This window comes from Balaenoptera physalus (assembly GCF_965194825.1).
Source record: "Balaenoptera physalus genome assembly, chromosome: 17".
NCBI classification, from domain to species: Eukaryota; Metazoa; Chordata; class Mammalia; order Artiodactyla; family Balaenopteridae; genus Balaenoptera; species Balaenoptera physalus.
In genome coordinates this window covers 76,620,471-76,641,188 of record NC_138895.1, presented here as the reverse complement: position 1 = coordinate 76,641,188, position 20,718 = coordinate 76,620,471, and the positions used below count along the sequence as shown (strand labels likewise).

At 45.6% G+C, this 20,718-nt stretch overlaps 1 protein-coding gene across 1 annotated transcript in view; it reads left to right on the top strand.

Moving 5' to 3' along the window:
* The window catches only part of KCNQ3 (potassium voltage-gated channel subfamily Q member 3), a 308,256-nt gene that overhangs the window by 248,387 nt on the left and 39,151 nt on the right, over positions 1-20,718 (top strand). Inside the window, 4 exon segments of the mRNA XM_082434076.1 lie at positions 4,809-4,964; positions 6,370-6,480; positions 8,226-8,321; positions 9,278-9,372. Of these exon segments, the coding sequence (XP_082290202.1) occupies positions 4,809-4,964; positions 6,370-6,480; positions 8,226-8,321; positions 9,278-9,372 (458 nt within the window).

Sequence of the window (20,718 nt, the reverse complement as noted above, 5' to 3'; positions counted from 1 at the left end):
ACTCTTCATCGCGGTGCGCGGGCCTCTCACTGTCGCGGCCCCTCTTGTTGCGGAGCACAGGCTCCAGACGCGCAGGCTCAGTAGTTGTGGCTCATGGGCCTAGTTGCTCCGCGGCATGTGGGATCTTCCCAGACCAGGGCTCGAACCCGTGTGCCCTGCATTGGCAGGCAGATTCTCAACCACTGCGCCACCAGGGAAGCCCACTCAACCCTCTTTGACCTCAGTTTTTCCTCATTCCTAAAGCAGGGTTGATAATGCCTGTACCTCTGTATTGTTGAGAGGATGAAATGAGCTAATGCAAACCAGCATGGGGTGGGAGGGAAGGGTTCTGGAGTCAGGCAGACTGGTTTGAATCCAGACTCTATTGATGTGACTTTGGAGATTTCCTGTAACCCCTCTGGGTCTCCTCTCCTGCCATTTATAAAATGGAAATGATAATGCGTTCACCACAGGGTGAAAAGCACTTAGAATACACCCAGTTCATTGATGTGGTTCAGTGGCTATTGTTATTATGTAGCCAGAAGCACAGTGCCTAGAACTTAGTGTTTGGTACAGATGAGCTCGCCCCAGGGGTCAGGCACTGTTCTTACCCCATTTCAGTGCTAAAGAAGCAGATCTGGAAAGAGGAAGTGAGCTGCCCACCATCACAGACCCAGGCAGGCTGGCTTCAGAGCCTGTGTTCAGTGATTTGCTGCTGGTCGTGGTGGCTCTTGCCTCTCCAAGGGAGATGAGAAGCTGGGATGAGTGGGACTTGGCCGGATCTCTCCCACAGTCCCACGTGCTGCAGCAGGTGTGGAAACCCAGGCAGGCAGAGTCCCGCGTGTCTGGAGCTGTCTCTGCCGTGCTCCCTGTGTTTCTTTCCTATTGTGAGCCCAGACCTTCGGTAGCACTTTGTGTTAACATCCCTGCCTCAGCTGGACCCTGGAGAAATGAAGGAAAAACCTCTGAGTGGCAGGAAAAACCACTCCGAGGCCAGTTCAGGAGAAATCGGAGTGAAGGACCCCTGGGATGGGTGTTCTTCAGGGGATAAAGCCAAAGCTACCTTTGTCACTACAAGAGCATCTTCTTGTGCCAGGCTTGGTGGGTACAATGGACGCGGTTGGTGCCCTGACCAGGCTACCTTTACCGGGAGGATGTGCTCAGCCCTCAGCTGCTATGAGAGTTAGCCGCTAATATTCCCAGCTGTTCCCTTCTCTGGAGACATACAGGAACGCTGCCTTGCCCAGGAGCTTATATTGTTCTCACCTTCCTTCCCCCACATCAGGGAAGCACACAGCCAGTGACTAGCTGACACAAGTACCTTTCTTGTGTTGGGACCAGCCCTGTGGTGCGGTTCACACTCCAGAGCTCCCCGTGGGATCAGGCTGAAGGAGGCTCCAGCAGAGACCACATCCTTGCTGAGCTCTTTCTCCTGCCCTATCTGGTTTCTTTCACTCCCTCTCTCCCAGACCCACCCTCCATCATCACATGCACCTAAGCCTCTGTGTCAGGCTCTGCTTCTGGGGAACTGCACCCAAGGCAGTGATCCTGGGGCAAGTCGCCATTGGGGAGCTCAGAGTTTTCCTTATATATGTTAATAGCAGCGTGCCATCCCCACTTGGGCAACCCCAGAATGCCTCCACACAGCTAACTCCTGGGTTCTTCCAGCTCAGGGACACACCCGGATGTGCCGGCATGTCATCGTAGAATGAACTGGAGCTTAGGAGTCAGACAGCAGCTCAGTGCACATTTCAGCTCTGCCCCCTTCCAGCCGTAAGACTTTAAGAACATTGCTCTGTCTTTATACGAGCTTCCCCAGTGGTTAAAATGTGAATCCTTCCAGCGGCTCACATAAGAAAAGGTACATGTGAGTGCCTGGTGAATAATCAGTGCTCGTTAATGGTAGCATGGATTACTTCAGACATGCTCTTCTTCACAAACGTGCAAGTAAATATATAAAGAAAATGAAATACAAATTTAAAACACCCGGAGTCTCTCACTGGAGGATGCAGTTTCTTGCCATACATGTTTTATTCCCCATCTGTGCCACTTCTGGCCACAGGCTCGGGGAGCTCAGGGCTTTCTTTTCAGAGTTCTTTCTTCACCCGACCTTCTATTTTATCTTTTATCAGAGGACTTGTCTCCATGGAGCTGAGCTGATTCACAGCTCCAGTGGAAATCAGGGCTAAAAATGTCGGGTTACGGTCTTTGCCCTGTGTTCCCTCAGATTAGAATAGATGACAGTTGGATGTTTGCTATGTCATTCCTGGGAAAAGATGGTCCATGCCACCGCCAGACCCCACAACTGATGCCAGGCGGGCAGAACTTCAAGACGAAATCATGTATGTGGTAGGAGACCGAAGGCAGACAAAACAACTGCTTGGCAAGCTCTGTATCCCATCCTTCCCCACAACAGTCCCACTAGACGAGCCTTTAGCCTTTCACTGTGCCGAAGCTACAGAGCGGTTATAGGGCTGGCCTTCAATTCCGGGGCAGGCAGTGTGTTCAGGAGGTAAGCACTTACCTGGATTTGAGTCCAGCATTCACTAACTGCAAGAGCTTCGACCAGTTCCTTCTCTGAGCCTGGTGAACAGGCACTTACCAATTCATTTCTTCATTCATTCATTCATTCATTCAGAAAACGTGTTCTCTGGGCCAAGTTCCATGCTTGACTCCCCTGGAAACTCAGAGATGAAGAGTGACGGGCCCATACAGGGTTACACAGGGTTACACTTTAAAGTTAACGCTCTTACTAAAGTTAGGCTCGGCCGGGCTCTGCTTCCAGAACAAATAGGCCCTGGAGTCTCTGTGACTTAGCACAAAAGCTGTGGGTGTCTTCTCACTCACACAGTGTCTGATGTGGGCTGGGTGGTCCTCATCTGTCTTGGAAATGAGCCTTGAGTCACCAAGGCAAGGGAAGGGGGGCCCAGAGCATCCTCTAGAATGGATTTAAGGCAGGGAGTAGCTCCCCTCACCCCCCCACATTGGCTGGACCCCGGGCCCTCAGCCCGCACCTGACTGCAGCGGGGCTCAGGCGTGGGCAGGAGCCCGTGGATGTCGGCGAGCAGCCACAGGTTCTGCCACAGAACTGCTGGCGAAGATTGCCTCCAGGCAGAATTACCTTGCATAGCCTTTGAGACGACTGCAAGGCAGAGTGGGGACACATTTCACTCCTCAGTGACGACCTTTATACCAGCTCTTAATCCCACACAGCCAGTGCTTCTGTGTGCGCATGGACAGCTGTTTCTCTGCTTAAGCACCAGATGAAACTTCTGACTTGCCCTTGGGGGCCAGAGGGTATGAAAAAGCTGAGGCACGCTAGAACCACACTTCACAGAGCAAGAGGGTCCTGCTCATACAGCCACTGGGGAAGGACGATCCAATTCATCTTCTCCTTCTCGAACCCCCGGCGGGGCAGACACTCATGGGGGGGAAGGGCTGGCTGGGTGTCCTGCAGTATCTCAGCTAACCTCTCTCTGCTGTAAACTCACACGAGTGCACTGTGCACGTGACGCTGTGGGGAAGGTCAGGCCTCTAAGCAAATGAGCGTAAGAAAGTGTTAGAGGTTTAAAGTTTGTTTAGAAAATAGTGAAGGCATTGAAAGAAAGCTAGAAATGAACCCTAGCTCTAGTTGGGGGGAGCAAACATCCGGAAAGCTCTCATAATGGAGATGACGTGAGTCTGAAGATGACTCAGTGCTCTCTGGTTGGTCCCATGGGGAGGGACAGGGAGGACAGAGGACCAAGGTGAACAAAGGCACAGAAGCAGGCAGAAAGCAGCCCTGTCAGCGAGATGCGATTCACCCAGAAAGCCAGCTGACTGGCCGCAGATGGTCAAATAGATGAACTCTTATCGATACGAACAGCTTCATTCTCTGTGATGACTCAGCAGGAATGACGGTACTAATCTCCAGACTGTGTTCGCCCATGACTTTGACTTTCTTCTGCCCAACCTACCACAGTAACCACAGTAACCCTTGGAACTGGAATAGAATGAAAGACATAGAAAGCACCTCAGGGATTGTCATGGTCAGGATGTTTGAAACCTCAATGCTTTGCCCATCTTTGCCGTATCTCTGCACCATCCTTACTATTCCTCAACGTTTTCCTTTAAATCAGCTTTCTCCTGTTTACATATATGTCTTAGTCTGTCATGCAGTAATATCCATGAAATAATAGGTTTTAGTGTAATCTATGCTAATGTGTAATTTGGTTTAAATCAATAGGTGACCACTTCACATAAAAAAACACCTATCTGCATTTGAAGTATCTGTGGCACTTTTTGGAACTCTCTGGTCCAGTCCCTTCATTTTAAAAATGAAGAAACTGAGGCTGGGGAGGAGGGGTCATTTGCCCAGAGTCACACAGTCAGTTAGTGGCGGGGCTGGGGCCCTGTCCACAGCTCCGTCCGCTCTGCCAGGATAGCTTCTCCTTGCTGTCCGTCACTGTCCCAGAAGAACTGAGCTTTGTCCTTGCTCTGCCCAGTCCTGCATAGGATGGGGTCTCCTGAGTCCCAAGCCTTGTCTCAGAGGCAGTGGCCAGTCCCTCCTGCCTTCTTGCCTCCAGGGGAAGGCCCTTGAGCTGTGATGTAGAGATCACAGAAATCTTCCTCTCCTCCTAGAGCTATACGCTTGTTCTGTTAATGATGAAAATAATGACCATATTACTGATCCTATTTTACAGTGATGGGAGATGAGGACCAGAGAAAGTAAGTAACTTGCCCGTGTCACAGAGCTGGTACACCTGGACTCCAGCTCCAGTGTGTCTGCTTCCAACCTCCACCCAGCCTCCACTCAGTGACCCCTCCCCTGTCTCTGCTTGCTCTCCCAGGAGCTCATCACCGCCTGGTACATCGGGTTCCTGACGCTCATCCTTTCTTCATTTCTCGTCTACCTGGTTGAGAAAGATGTGCCGGAGGTGGATGCCCAAGGACAAGAGATGAAAGAGGAGTTTGAGACCTACGCGGATGCCCTTTGGTGGGGTCTGGTGAGTCCCCACCTTGAAGGCTGCCCGGTGGGGATTGGCTGTTAGGGACAGAGAGAGATGGAGGGCGTGGCAGGGATGTGCTCGGTCACGCAACTGCATTCTGCAGCCACAGGGGAGAGGAGGCCTCCTCCATTTCTGAACCTGCCCCTGGGAGACGCCCCCTGCAGGGTAGGCCCTTGGAAGGGGCTTTTCCACAGTGTTTATAGGAAGTCAGAGCTCTAAACAGTCTGGTCCTACGGTCACTCAGGGACCTCACCTCATTCGTCGTAGGCTGTCATCAGCCAGGCCATGCTGTGTAAACAGACACAGTGGCAGATGTAGGTGTGTGTACCCAGACCCTCAAACACACCTAGAGACACACAGCCCCACACCCACAGGACATGTGGTACTAAAGCATTGCTCTAAGCACTTTACATTTATAAATCTATTTTAAGCTGAAATAACTCTTATTATCAGCCCGCTTTTAAAAATGGGGAAACTGAGGCATGAAGTTGAGTAACTAATTCCAGGACGATCTCTGAGCCAGTTAGTGGTTGACTTGGGATTTGAACTCAGGCATTTGGGTTCTAGAAGCCAAACTCTTAACTGCTCCGAAAGCCTGCCTTCCATGTTCATAAAGTACATGTGCACTGATAACCTACACATGTAAACGCGCACAGGAATATTCAACTCATACCAGGACAGACACGGGCACAGACCTTAGCCATGCACACATATACACACAATACATATGACTACACCCACAAGAGCACATATATTTAGAATCATGGCTATACACAAAATCACACATAGGCAAATATACACATGAATGTGTGTCACATACACATGTTTGCAATTATTGAAATATTTGTTGACTGATTGACTATAGGGAGGAAATCCTTAACTTAGAAACAGGTGTGGTCTCAAGGCTCCCATATAAATTTGCTGGTACTTAACACCTTCTCTCCCGTGGGAATCCTTTTTTTTTTTTTTAATTATTAGCACTTTTAATTATTATTTATTTATTTTTTTGGCTGCGTTGGGTCTTCGTTTCTGTGCGAGGGCTTCCTCTAGTTGCGGCAAGTGGGAGCCACTCTTCATCGCGGTGCGCGGGCCTCTCACTATCGCGGCCTCTCTTGTTGTGGAGCACAGGCTCCAGACGCACAGGCTCAGCAGCTGTGGCTCACGGGCCTAGTTGCTCCGCGGCATGTGGGATCTTCCCAGACCAGGGCTCGAACCCGTGTCCCCAGCATTAGCAGGCAGATTCTCAACCACTGCGCCACCAGGGAAGCCCTCCAGTGGGAATCTGATTCTAAACGGGAACAGCACCCCGCTCAGTACAAAGGCTTATAGGTGAAGCTCAGCTGATACATCAGTTAATTTCCTCTCCCTGGGAAGCCACGTGTCTGAACTCTTCTCTCTTCAGATCACACTGGCCACCATTGGCTATGGAGACAAGACGCCCAAAACGTGGGAGGGCCGTCTGATTGCAGCCACCTTTTCCTTAATTGGCGTCTCCTTTTTTGCCCTTCCAGCGGTGAGTATCTCGGGTGTTCTCCCTAGCGTGACAGGCAGGATCCCTCACCGCGTGGCCCCAGCTCTGCTTTCCAGCCTCATCTTCCATCGTCTCGTATCTTGAATTCCAGCTCTATCAACTCAATAACCATCCCCGTAGCATGGTTTCCCGTCTCTCTGCCATAGGCTGTGCTGATCCCTTCGCCAGGAGTGATCCCCCCAAACAACTACTCCCCTTTCAAGACCCAGTTTCTTTTTTTTTTTTAATTTTTTTTAATTGAAGTATAGTTGATTTGCAATGCTGTGCCCATCTCTGCTGTACAGCAAAGTGACTCATAATTATACACAGAGAGACATTCTTTTTTTTAATATTCTTTTCCTTATGGTTTATCACAGGATATTGACTGTAGTTCCCCGAGCTGTACAGTAGGACCTTGTTATTTATCCTCAAGACCCAGTTTCAATGCTGCCTTCTTTAGGCTGAGTTAGTCCTTCCCTCCTCTGGGCATAGCTCTGTAAAGGCATTTCAGACCCCTTGCTGGTATTGCACATTTCCAAATCTGCCTGCCCAGAAGACTGTGAGCTCCTGGGGAGCTGAGATTATGTCTTTCACCCACGTATTCCTTGCACATAGCGGGTCCTTTGTATATGTGAGTTCCCTTCCCTTGCCCTGTCATCTACTGGTTTATATAAAAAATGCATTTCCCTCAAGAATAAGTTTTGACCCCTGATAGAATAACTTCCCGAAAGCCCAGTGCCCATCAGTGTAATAACAGCAATAATAATAGATAGCACTTGTTGAACATACTGTGTACTAGATTCATGCCAAATGCTTTACCTACACCATCTCACTTAATCTTTGTGACAACATTAGGAGTTTGGCGCTACATTTATCTCCATTTTCCAGATGAGAAGACCGAGGCTTAATTGGGTTAGTGAAGTTTCCACAGTCACAGGGCTTTTGGGTTGTGGAGCCAGGGACCCAGGTCTGCTCATTCCAAGCCTGGCTCTTAATCACAAAGCTTGAAGAGAACCTTCTTGTATAACAAACCATCTTCCCTGCCCTTCACCTCCCATCCTTTGGTCACTAATGTTCTTTGTCCACTGCAGCCCTACCTGGTCTATTTTTTTTCTAAGCTGTTTGACCTTCGGCATATGGCCTTTCTGATTCTCAGTTTCCTTATCTATAACAGGTGAGGGCCAGTGAGGGTGCGACTTGGTCTCTGAATTCTCTCTTGACCTGAAAAGGGTGTGTTCCTACCTGTGTAATTCACATGAGAGTCCGACCTGGGTATCAAAACAGATCACAATTCAGAGAGATTCCAGCCAGAGTAAAAGCCTCAAGTGACAATTGAAGCAACTAAAATATTTTTTAAATTCCCTTAATAGTAACTGGGAATCTATTCTGCATCCTACTCCTTACTAGGCAGTTCCCATTACATTATCTCACTTTTTTTCCTAACAGAATTATGAGGTAGGTACCTTTATCCTACTTCCGTGTGGAAGAAAGTGAGATGCAGCAGAGAGGAGGCTGGCCCAGGGTCTCACGGCTGGGAAGTGGCAGAGTCAGGAAGCCCTGGCTTCAAGGCTCCACTTAACCCAGCTCCTACTCCCTGGAAGGGAAAGAAGGGATCTTTCCTCCTCCCCTTGGCTCAGCGTCGTCCTGCTCCTGGGAGTCGTGGTGTTGCGGGGTGGGGGGGGGGGGGGGGCGGGGGCTCCGGGAGAGTCTGGGTGGGGCTGACTTCAGGGCCTGACCTCTCCCTTCAGGGCATCCTGGGGTCCGGGCTGGCGCTCAAGGTGCAGGAACAGCACCGTCAGAAGCACTTTGAGAAAAGGAGGAAGCCCGCTGCTGAGCTCATCCAGGTCTGTCTGCCTGGGGATGAACTGGAATGGGACTCAGATCCCGGGTAGCTGCCTCTGCTTGTGTGTCTGTGTGTCTGTCTGTCTCTGTGTGTGTGTCTGTCTCTGTGTGTGTGTCTGTCTCTGTGTGTGTGTCTATAGGCAGCCAGGCGGCAGTGGGTGTTGGTCTCCTGCCAGCTCTCCATCCTTCTCTCTCCCCGAACCGTGGGCTGGGGGCTGGGGACCATAGTGAGCGATGGTGGGAGAGGCAGAGGGTTCCCTCTTTCACTTCAGAGAAAGTTCCTGCTTTGTGGTTTTATGGGCCACTGGGAGCGCAGAGAATAGGAAAAGAGAGAGCGTTCTGGCTCTAGCTGCCTGGGACTGAGTGTCTGCGTGACCACCCACTCGTGAACTCGTGTCCAGTTGGAGCGGGTGTCTCTGTGGGTCAGATACAGGATGGTACATGATGTTACCCTCCATACTGTAGTTTCTAGGCCAGTGCTGATCTCTAAGAGCCTGCTCTATCTTCGCAAACCCCAAACCATCATGGTATACAGAAGACCTAGTATATTAGAATCAAAAACTCATCTCCCGGGCCGTCTCTTGCACCGGGAAATGCACAGAAGTGGCACAGAAGACTGTTTGTCTTCCTACCTGTTTGAGAAATCTCAAGGAATCTTGCAACGAGAGTAATCCCTGCTCCTTTCAGGGATCTTCTACCCAGCACCCGCGTCCCCCGTCCACTGTAGTTCACCTCTGCACACCCCACACCGTCAATTATAGCTCCGAGATGATGGGGTCAAGGAAGGTTTTCTTCCCATAGGAGCTACAGAAAGCCAAGAATCCGGCTTCCCTGGATATGACCTCACTGCACGTTTTACTCTTAGGTGTCAAGGGCTTTCTGTTTTAATGTTGTGGGATTCCATGTGAAAGTCTCGGGTGACGCCAGGTCATTCCTGCCCCTCTTTTCTCCTCCGCAGGCCGCCTGGAGGTACTATGCTACCAACCCCAACAGGATTGATCTCGTGGCGACATGGAGGTTCTATGAATCAGTCGTCTCTTTGCCGTTCTTCAGGCAAGTGGCCACTCATCTGAATGCTCAGAGCGTGACTGACCATCCCTCCCGTGGGTCTGTATTTGTGCCTGTGGCCTTCACGGTTTCCGGGAGGACGTCCTTCAGGGCAGTGGTTCCCAATCTGGGCTGCAAGTTAGAATCATTAGAGCTTAAAATATCCCAATGCCCAGACCATACCCGGGCTGATTCAATCAGAATCCCCAGGGTTGCAACCCAGGCATCAGTATTTTTTAAAGCTCCCCAGATGACCCCAGGGTGTCACCCAGCGTTTCCAGCTAGACAGTGTGGAGTGGCTGAAAGGGGAGGTCGGGCCAATGTTGGAGCAGGATTAGTGGCTGAGGAAGTGAGCAGCCAGTGCAGTGGGCCACCCTGGCGGTCCTGGAGGCCCCAGCACCTGCGCATGGCCTGCACCCCGAGACCACTCTGGACAGGGGTAAAGGGCACGGGGAGGAAGCAGCTGGGGACCCAGAGATGTTGTTCTGTGTTCTCAGAGGTGGGAGATTAAACGAAAGCCTTCAGGAAAATAAAATTAAAACCTCTTCCTATGGCCAGCACCTAAGTTATTTTTTTTATTGTTTTTTTTTAATTTTCTTTTGGCCACGCCACACAGCTTGTGGGGTCTTAGTTCCCCGACCAGGGATCGAACCTGTGCCCCCTGAAGTGGAAGCGCAGAGTCCAAACCACTGGACTGCCAGGGAAGTCCCTGGCCAGCACCTATGAAAAGGGAGAGGGTAATGAATACTTATTCGATGTCCAATAGGTTCCTGGGATCCAAGTTCACATTTCATTTAATTCTCACAGGCATCCTATGAAATAAGTCAGAGGTTCTCAAATGTTAAGGTGCGTTAAAATCAGTGGGGGACTGTAAACACCAGATCCTGCATCCACCTTTAGGAATTTCAATGGCGTTAGAGTAGCTAAAGCACCTCACACAGGCGCCCCTGTTGATTCTGACACAGTGGCCCATGGTGCATCCTTGGAGACAGGCTGGGTGGTCGGTACCACCAGGCTCCTCTCACGGATGAGCCAAATGGGGCTCCGGAACTATGGTCATTTTGGCCAGTGTCAGCCACATCTAGAGGCCTCCAAAGCCCATGATCTTTTCACTACTTGGGCTTCTGAAATAGACGACACCTTGCCAGATTTTTTTTTTTTTTGAATTTTTGAATTCTATTTTATTTATTTTTTTATACAGCAGGTCCTTATTAGTCATCAGTTTTATACACATCAGTGTATCCATGTCAATCCCAATCGCCCAATTCATCACACCGCCACCCCCCACCACTTTCCCCCCTTGGTGTCCATACGTTTGTTCTCTACATCTGTATCTCTGTTTCTGCCCTGCAAACCGGTTCATCTGTACCATTTTTCTAGGTTCCACATATATACATTAATATACAATATTTGTTTTTCTCTTTTTGACTTACTTCACTCTCTATAACAGTCTCTAGATCCATCCACGTCTCTACAAATGACCCAATTTCGTTCCTTTTTATGGCTGTGTAATATTCCATTGTATATATGTACCACTTCTTCTTTATCCATTCGTCTGTCGATGGACATTTAGGTTGCTTCCATGACCTGACTATTGTAAATAGTACTGCAATGAGCATTGGGGTGCATGTGTCTTTTTGAATTATGGTTTTCTCTGGGTATATGCCCAATAGTGGGATTGCTGGATCATATGGTAATTCTATTTTTAGTTTTTTAAGGAACCTCCATACTGTTCTCCATAGTGGCTGTATCAATTTATATTCCCATCAGCAGTGCAAGAGGGTTCCCTTTTCTCCACACCCTCTCCAGCATTTGTTGTTTGTAGATTTTCTGATGATGCCCATTCTAACTGGTGTGAGGTGATACCTCATTGTACTTTTGATTTGCATTTCTCTAATAATTAGTGATGTTGAGCAGCTTTTCATGTGCTTCTTGGCCATCTATATGTCTTCTTTGGAGAAATGTCTATTTAGGTCTTCTGCCCATTTTGGATTAGGTTCTTTGTTTCTTTAATATTGCGCTGCATGAGCTGTTTATATATTTTGGAGATTAATCCTTTGTCCGTTGATTCGTTTGCAAATATTTTCTCCCATTCTGAGGGCTGTCTTTTCATCTTGTTTCTGGTTTCCTTTGCTGTGCAAAAGCTTTGAAGTTTCATTAGGTCCCATTTGTTTATTTTTGTTTTTATTTCCATTACTCTAGGAGGTGGATCAAAAAAGATCTTGCTGTGATTTATGTCAAAGAGTGTTCTTCCTATGTTTTCCTCTAACAGTTTGATAGTGTCCAGTCTTACATTTAGGTCTCTAATCCATTTTGAGTTTATTTTTGTGTATGGTGTTAGGGAGTGTTCTAATTTCTTTCTTTTACATGTAGCTGTCCAGTTTTCCCAGCACCACTTATTGAAGAGACTGTCTTTTCTCCATTGTATATCCTTGCCTCCTTTGTCATAGATTAGTTGACCATAGGTGCGTGGGTTTATCTCTGGGCTTTCTATCTTGTTCCATTGATCTTTGTTTCTGTTTTTGTGCCAGTACCATATTGTCTTGATTACTGTAGCTTTGTAGTATAGTCTGAAATCAGGGAGTCTGATTCCTCCAGCTCTGTTTTTTTCCCTCAAGACTGCTTTGGCTATTCAGGGTCTTTTGTGTCTCCATATAAATTTTAAGATGATTTGTTCTAGTTCCGTAAAAAATGCCATTGGTAATTTGATAGGGATTGCACTGAATCTGTAGATTGCTTTGGGTAGTATAGTCATTTTCACAATATTGATTCTTCCAATCCAAGAACATGGTATAGCTCTCCATCTGTTGGTATCATCTTTAATTTCTTTCATCAGTGTCTTATAGTTTTCTGCATACAGGTCTTTTGTCTCCCTAGGTAGGTTTATTCCTAGGTATTTTATTCTTTTTGTTGCAATGGTTAATGGGAGTGGTTCCTTAATTTCTCTTTCAGATTTTTCATCATTAGTGTATAGCAATGCAAGAAATTTCTGTTCATTAATTTTGTATCCTGCAACTTTACCAGATTCCTTGATTAGCTCTCGTAGTTTTCTGGTGGCATCTTTAGGATTCTCTATGTATAGTATCATGTCATCTGCAAACAGTGACAGTTTTACTTCTTCTTTTCCAGTTTGTATTCCTTTTATTTCTTTTCCTTCTCTGATTGCCGTGGCTAGGACTTCCAAAACTATGTGGAATAATAGTGGTGAGAGTGGATATCCTTGTCTTGTTCCTGATATTAGAGGAAATGCTTTCAGTTTTTCACCATTGAGAATGATGTTTGCTGTGGGTTTGTCGTATATGGCCTTTATTATGTTGAGGTAGGTTCCCTCTATGCCCACTTTCTGGAGAGTTTTTATCATAAATGGGTGTTGAATTTTGTCAAAAGCTTTTTCTGCATCTATTGAGATGATCATATGGTTTTTATTCTTCAATTTGTTAATATGGTTTATCACATTGATTGATTTACATATATTGAAGAATCCTTGCATCCCTGGGATAAATCCCACTTGATCATGGTGTATGATCCTTTTAATGTGTTGTTGGATTCTGTTTGCTAGTATTTTGTTGAGAATTTTTGCATCTCTGTTCATCAGTGATATTGGCCTGTAATTTTCTTTTTTTGTAGTATCTTTGTGTGGTTTTGGTATCAGGGTGATGGTAGCCTCATAGAATGAGTTTGGGAGTGTTCCTTCCTCTGCAATTTTTGGAAGAGTTTGAGAAGGATGGGTGTTAGCTCTTCTCTAAATGTTTGATAGAATTCACCTGTGAAGCCATCTGGTCCTGGACTTTTGTATGTTGGAAGATTTTTAATCACAGTTTCAATTTCATTACTTGTGATTTGTCTGTTCATATTTTCTATTTCTTCCTGGTTCAGTCTTGGAAGGTTATACCTTTCTAAGAATTTGTCCATTTCTTCCAGGTTGTCCATTTTATTGGCATAGAGTTGCTTGTAGTAGTCTCTTAGTATGCTTTGTATTTCTGCGGTGTCTGTTGTAACGTCTCCTTTTTCATTTCTAATTTTATTGATTTGAGTCCTCTCCCTCTTTTTCTTGATGAGTCTGGCTAATGGTTTATCAATTCTGTTTATCTTCTCAAAGAACCAGCTTTTAGTTTTATTGATCTTTGCTATTGTTTTCTTTGTTTCTATTTCGTTTATTTCTGCTCTGATCTTTATGATTTCTTTCCTTCTTCTAACTTCGGGTTTTGTTTGTTCTTCTTTCTCTAGTTCCTTTAAGTATAAGGTTAGATTGTTTATTTGAGATTTTTCTTGTTTCTTGAGGTAGGCTTGTATAGCTATAAACTTCCGTCTTAGAACTGCTTTTGCTGCATCCCATAGGTTTTGGATCATCGTGTTTTCATTGTCATTTGTCTTTAGGTATTTTTTGATTTCCTCTTTGATTTCTTCAGTGATCACTTGGTTATTTAATAACGTATTGTTTAGCCTCCATGTGTTTGTGTTTTTTACGTTTTTTTCCCTGTAATTGATTTCTAATCTCATAGCATTGTGGTCAGAAAAGATGCTTGATATGATTTCAATTTTCTTAAATTTACTGTGGCTTGATTTGTGACCCAAGGTGTGATCTATCCTGGAGAATGTTCCGTGCGCACTTGAGAAGAAAGTGTAATCTGCTGTTTTTGGATAGAATGTCCTATAAATATCAATTAAATCTATCTGGTCTGTTGTGTCATTTAAAGCTTCTGTTTCCTTATTTATTTTCATTTTGGATGATCTGTCCATTGGTGTAAGTGAGGTGTTAAAGTCCCCCACTATTATTGTGTTACTGTCAATTTCCTCTTTTATAGCTGTTAGCAGTTGCCTTATGTATTGAGGTGCTCCTGTGTTGGGTGCATATATATTTATAATTGTTATATCTTCTTCTTGGATTGATCCCTTGATCATTACGTAGTGTCCTTCCTTGTCTCTTGTAACATTCTTTATTTTAAAGTCTATTTTATCTGATATGAGTATTGCTACTCCAGCTTTCTTTTGATTTCCATTTGCATGGAATATCTTTTTCCATTCCCTCACTTTCAGTCTGTATGTGTCCCTAGGTCTGAAGTGGGTCTCTTGTAGACAGCATATAGATGGGTCTTGTTTTTGTATCCATTCAGCAAGCCAGTGTCTTTTGGTTGGAGCATTTAATCCATTCACGTTTAAGGTAATTATCGATATGTATGTTCCTATGACCATTTTCTTAATTGTTTTGGGTTTGTTTTTGTAGGTCCTTTTGGTCTCTTGTGTTTCCCACTTAGAGAAGTTCTTTTAGCATTTGTTGAAGAGCTGGTTTGGTGGTGCTGAATTCTCTTAGCTTTTGCTTGTCTGTAAAGCTTTTGATTTCTCCATCGAATCTGAATGAGATCCTTGCCAGGTAGAGTAATCTTGGTTGTAGATTCTTCCCTTTCATCACTTTAAGTATATCATGCCACTCCCTTCTGGCTTGTAGAGTTTCTGCTGAGAAATCAGCTGTTTACCTTATGGGAGTTCCCTTGTATGTTATTTGTCGTTTTTCCCTTGCTGCTTTCAATAATTTTTCTTTGTCTTTAATTTTTGCCAGTTTGATTGCTATGTGTCTCAGCGTGTTTCTCCTTGAGTTTATCCTGTATGGGACTCGCTGCACTTCCTGGACTTGGGTGGCTATTTCCTTTCCCATGTTAGGGAAGTTTTCAACTATAATCTCTTCAAATATTTTCTTGGGTCCTTTCTCTCTCTCTTCTCCTTCTGGGACCCCTATAATGCGAATGCTGTTGCATTTAATGTTGTCCCAGAGGTCTCTTATGCTGTCTTCATTTCTTTTCATTCTTTTTTCTTTATTCTGTTCCGCAGCAGTGAATTCCACCATTCTGTCTTCCAGGTCACTTATCCGTTCTTCTGCCTCAGTTATTCTGCTATTGATTCCTTCTAGTGTATTTTTCATTTCAGTTATTGTATTGTTCATCTCTGTTTGTTTGTTCTTTAATTCTTCTAGGTCTTTGTTAAACATTTCTTGCATCTTCTCGGATCTTTGCCTCCATTCTTTTTCCAAGGTCCTGGATCATCTTCACTATCATTATTCTGAATTCTTTTTCTGGAAGGTTGCCTATCTCCACTTCATTTAGTTGTTTTTCTGGGGTTTTATCTTGTTCCTTCATCTGGTACATAGCCCTCTGCCTTTTCATCTTGTCTATCTTTCTGTGAATGTGGTTTTCGTTCTACAGGCTGTAGGACTGTAGTTCTTCTTGCTTCTGCTGTCTGCCCTCTGGTGGATGAGGCTATCTGAGAGGCTTGTGCATGTTTACTGATGGGAGGGACTGGTGGTGGGTAGAGCTGACTGTTACTCTGGTGGGCAGAGCTCAGTAAAACTTTAATCCGCTTGACAGCTGATGGGTGGGGCTGGGTTCCCTCCCTGTTAGTTGTTTGGCCTGAGGCAACCCAACGATGGAGCCTACCTGGGCTGTTTGGTGGGGTTAATGGCAGACTCTGGGAGGGCTCAAGCCAAGGAGCACTTCCCAGAACTTCTGCTGCCAGTGTCCTTGTCCTCACGGTGAGCCACAACTCCCCCCCCCCGCCCCCCCACCTCTGCAGGAGACCCTCCAACACTAGCAGGTAGGTCTGGTTCAGTCTCCCCTGGGGTCACTGCTCCTTCCCCTGGGTCCCGATGCACACACTACTTTGTGTGTGCCCTCCAAGAGTGGAGTCTCTGTTTCCCCCAGTCCTGTCGAAGTCCTGCAATCAAATCCCACTCGCCTTCAAAGTCTGATTCTCTAGGAATTCCTCCTCCCGTTGCCGGACCCCCAGGTTGGGAAGCCTGACGTGGGGCTCAGAACCTTCACTCCAGTGGGTGGACTTCTGTGGTATAAGTGTTCTCCAGTCTGTGAGTCACTCACCCAGCAGTTATGGGATTTGATTTTACTGGGATTGCGCCCGTCCTACCGTCTCATTGTGGCTTCTCCTTTGTCTTTGGATGTGGGGTATCTTTTTTGGTGAGTTCCAGTGTCTTCCTGTCGATGATTGTCCAGCAGCTAGTTGTGATTCTGGTGTTCTCACAAGAGGGAGTGAGAGCACGTCCTTCTACTCCGCCATCTTGGTTCCTAATCTCAATAATCTAAGCTTTCACCTTAGGAGACTGGAGGTGCCCATGACTTGCCACTAGTTGTGCTCAGGCAGGAAACGCGCTCACCGACACCATCAGCAAAGTGCCCAAAATACTTGCCAGATTTTAGACACTGTGGTCCAGAGCTTAGATTTTTAAGTGTGTGGATAGAAGGCTGGGTGGATAGGACCCTTGAGTTGGAAGAAGAAGTAGAGGGACACTCAGAACTCGTACCTGGAGTGGGGACCCTGCTCTGAAGTGTGTTTCTGCCACATGTCTGGGTTCATGAACCATAGCATGACCCAGTGCTGGACGGGTGGCTCCCCCCAACCCCATCCCACCTTCCCACACTCTCATTGTGGAACCTGCGACCAGACTCTGAACTCGGCCTCAATTTTCCCTCCACTTCCATCACCGGACTGTGGTAAAGATTTAAGAAAATTCATGACATCATGACTGACTCATTTCCCTGCATAAAACCTTCCACTGGATAACCATGATGAAGAGAACAAGATCCAAAACCTGACCACGACCCACAGGGCCCCAGAACCTCAGGGTCCTGCTTACCTCTCCCATCTCAGCATCTATGGTGCTGTTACTCCCAAGAGGGTCTAGTGGCACGTGGCACTTTCTAGTCCAGGCATTCGGTCCACCAATATTTTTGAGCCCCTTGTACATGCTAAGGATTGGACCAGACCATGCAGGTCACAAGTGACTTGTGAAGGACTCTGACCTTGATCCTGAAAGCGAAGAGAAGCTATTGGCGACAGAGAATGACATGATCAGATGTGTGTTTCAGGAAAGTGACAGGAGGGAGGATGGATTGGACAGGCTCAGGATTCTACACAAGGAGATCAGCTAACAAAGGAATGCAAGATTCAGGGGAAGAGGAAATGAGAGCTTAAACCAAGGTAACAGCAGTAGGAAGGGAGGATAGAGGGAGGACCTGAAAGGGAATAAGCAAAGGGAAAGAAACTCAGGGAGTGACGACTTGTGGGAGAGTTAACGAGATGAGAAGAAGCAAGGCTTCCGTAATGGAATGATAAATTTTGGTTTACTAACTTTGTCTTCTTACTTGTAATTAGATTTACTCAGAAGATGATCTCTGTGATTCCTTTTGATTCTAACATTCGATTGTTGCTATAATCATTTTGGGTTTGGGATAGTATCAGCCTTCCTTGGGATAACAAAGGTCTTAGAATGGGCAGGTGGCTTCTCCTGAAGAGAACAGAGTGACCTTGAACTCAAAAACAAGAACTTGTGCAACCACATTGAATTCTGAATCAAGAAGATTTCTGTTTGCTTTGCATCCCAAGGTCTTGGCAAGAGGACCATTCTTCTGGGTTGATTTATTATAAATAAGGCATTGTCCTAGCTGTCGGAGACTCCAAGGAATACATTGTGCTGCAGACAGCAGCCGTGATATGGGAATGGCTTTTACACTAAGAGAGAACATTTCTTTCTTTTTTTCAAGGACAAAAGTATAAAGCCACTAGAGAATTCACTTGGCAACCATTCTGAAACAAGGCCATCCCTTGGGAAAAGAATGTCGCCCCCCCCCCCATATTCCAACCCACTCCATATGTTTAATGGCAAAAAAAAAAAAAAAAAAGTAGCTGATAATACACTGGTGTGTCCTCACCTGCTTCCTAAAAGCTTTTTATTTGATTTACTTTTTTGAAAAAACACTTTACTGAGATATATTTCATATACTACAAAAGGATTTCACATACCATAAAAGGTACCCTTTTAAAGTAACAATTTGGTAGGTTTTTAGTATATTCACAAAGTTGGGCATTGATCGCCACTATCTAATTCCAGAATATTTTCATTACCCCAAAAAGAAACCCTGTGCCCTTTAGCAGTTACTCTTGGTTCCCTCTTTTCCCCCAGCCCTTGCAACCACTAATATTTTCTCTCTCTATTCTGCCTATTCTGGACATTTCATATAAAAATAAAATCTTATAATATGATTTCTTTCACCTGTCATAATATTTTCAAGTTGCATCTATGTTGTCTTGTGTATCAGAACTTTATTCCTTTCATGGCTGAATAATATTCCATCATATATACCCCATTGTATTTATCCATTCATCAGTTGATGCATATTTCTGTTATTTCCACTTTTTGGCCCATGAACATTTAGGTACATGTTGTGTGGATATGTATTTTCAGTGCTCTTGGGTATATACCTAGGAGTGGAATAGGTAACTCTATGTTTAACATTTTGAGAAACTGCCAGACTGTTTTCCATGGTGGCTGAACCATTTTATAGTCCTCCAAAAGATTTTGAAGGATGAAGTTGTGTAGCCCATTTCTAAGAGTGGTGTCATATCAGTTTCCAGCAAGTGTAGTTCTTTGTTAATTTGCAAGTATATGTGTGTATGTATATGCACATGTGTACATATGTGTATGTATATACATGCATATTTTGGGCTAGCAGTGATGAGTGATGGTATTGCCTTTTTTATTTTTCTTTTATGATTACTTAAAATTATAAAATCATTACTTTTGAATTGCAAAGAACCTCGGAGAGTTTCAAGTCCCACCCCAATTTTATATGAGAAGAAACTGAGGCCCCCAGCAGCTCTGGAACTTGCTCAAGGCCACACATCATGTTGGGCATAGCTGGGATCAAACCCAGGTCTTCTGAGTTGCTGGCCAATGGAAACTGTGTAGACCTGGTAGAAGTAGGTGGTAGGAGGCTGAGAAGGTACAGGAAGATGCTGGGGGGATGGTAGATTGTACATCCTCATGCACAAGCAGAGAAGAGAGCAGACATTAAAAACCAGGTGTTACTTACCACCAACAAAAAAACATGCACACAGATTTGTTCCCTAAAAGTGATAGTAGAATTGTCTATAGCTGCACTGCCCTATATGGTAACCACTAGTTACATGTGGCTGTTGAGCATCTATTACTAGTGCAACTGAGGAATTGAATTGTTAATTTTCTTTAATTTTAATTTAAATAGCCATATGTGATTGATTAGTGGCTACCATTGGACAGTGCAGCTTTGGAATCATTAGATAATAGAACTAAAATGGAGCTGAGACTTAGGCCCAAGAAACAGAAGTTACTTGACCAAGAAGACCCAGTTAATTTATTGTAGAACCAGAACTTGTTCTTTTTATGACCAGGGTCAAGGTTATTTGAGTGCTTAGAAATGGAGAAGGGGAACTATATGCAGTAACCCTTTGCTATGGCCAAATAACATTGGATCTGTTTTCATACAGGCGATCTCATTTAATCTTTAGAATGTCCTGGGAGATAAGTAGAATGGGTAACTCCATTTTTCATAACCCCAAGCTTATAGGTGAAGAATCAGAACATCAGTGAGATTAATCAGCTTGTCTAATGTCACCCAGCTAGTAAGCAATGGAGCAAAGATTGGAACCCAGGTCTTATGCCAAAGCCCATTATATCTCTGAAAAGAAAGAGTTTTTTGGGAGAAAATTGGATAAAAGTAAGATGAGACAAGTTTTGTTGAGATAATAATAGCCTTTCTGAAGATTGTTGTTGTGAAGGTCAAACTGAATAAAATGTGCGAAAGTACCTGGCCCATCCTAGGTGTTTAGTCTCTGCTGGTTGAATCTGTGCTGGAAGGAAGCAGTGGGTTTATGGCACAGAGGAGAGAAGAGGGCAAGGAAGACACTAAACTCCCAAAGCACAGTCCTGGGAAGCCACTGTTAGTGACAGCAGGGCTAGAACATCCCCTCTGGAATGTGGTTACAAATCCTTTCTTCATTTATCCATACATTCGGCAAGTATTTAACTGAGCATCTCTTACGTGCTAGACACTGGGCGTGGCATTGGGGATAGAACAGTGAACAGGAGAGGGTCAACCGTGCTAGTCCTGTCACATGGTTGATGGAGACAGGGACAGAGAATTGCCCACTGGGTGTTATCTCTTGGAGTGTGTTGGGGCTTTGACTAGAGCAGTTGCAGTGGAGCAGTGGGCAGAAAGCGAGCTTACACAGGCCAAAGGGTGACAAGGAAATGAGCACGTGGGGACAGTGAGTGCAGATGACACAGCTGCAAGGGATGTAGGGCTCAGGTTTTATCCTTGATGAGAACGGGATAATGGTATAATGGTAGAGAGGGGTATAGGCGGATGCAGTGGTGGTGGAGGGGAGGGCTAGAGGAGAGAGCAGGATGGAGGGCATGGGCTTCAAGGCACAAGTGAAGCCGTCAGCAGGAGCATGGACCCTTCATCCATCAACACTGAAGGGAAACCAGTGGGCGAGACCAGGTATAAGATTGTCAATATGGTGGTAGGA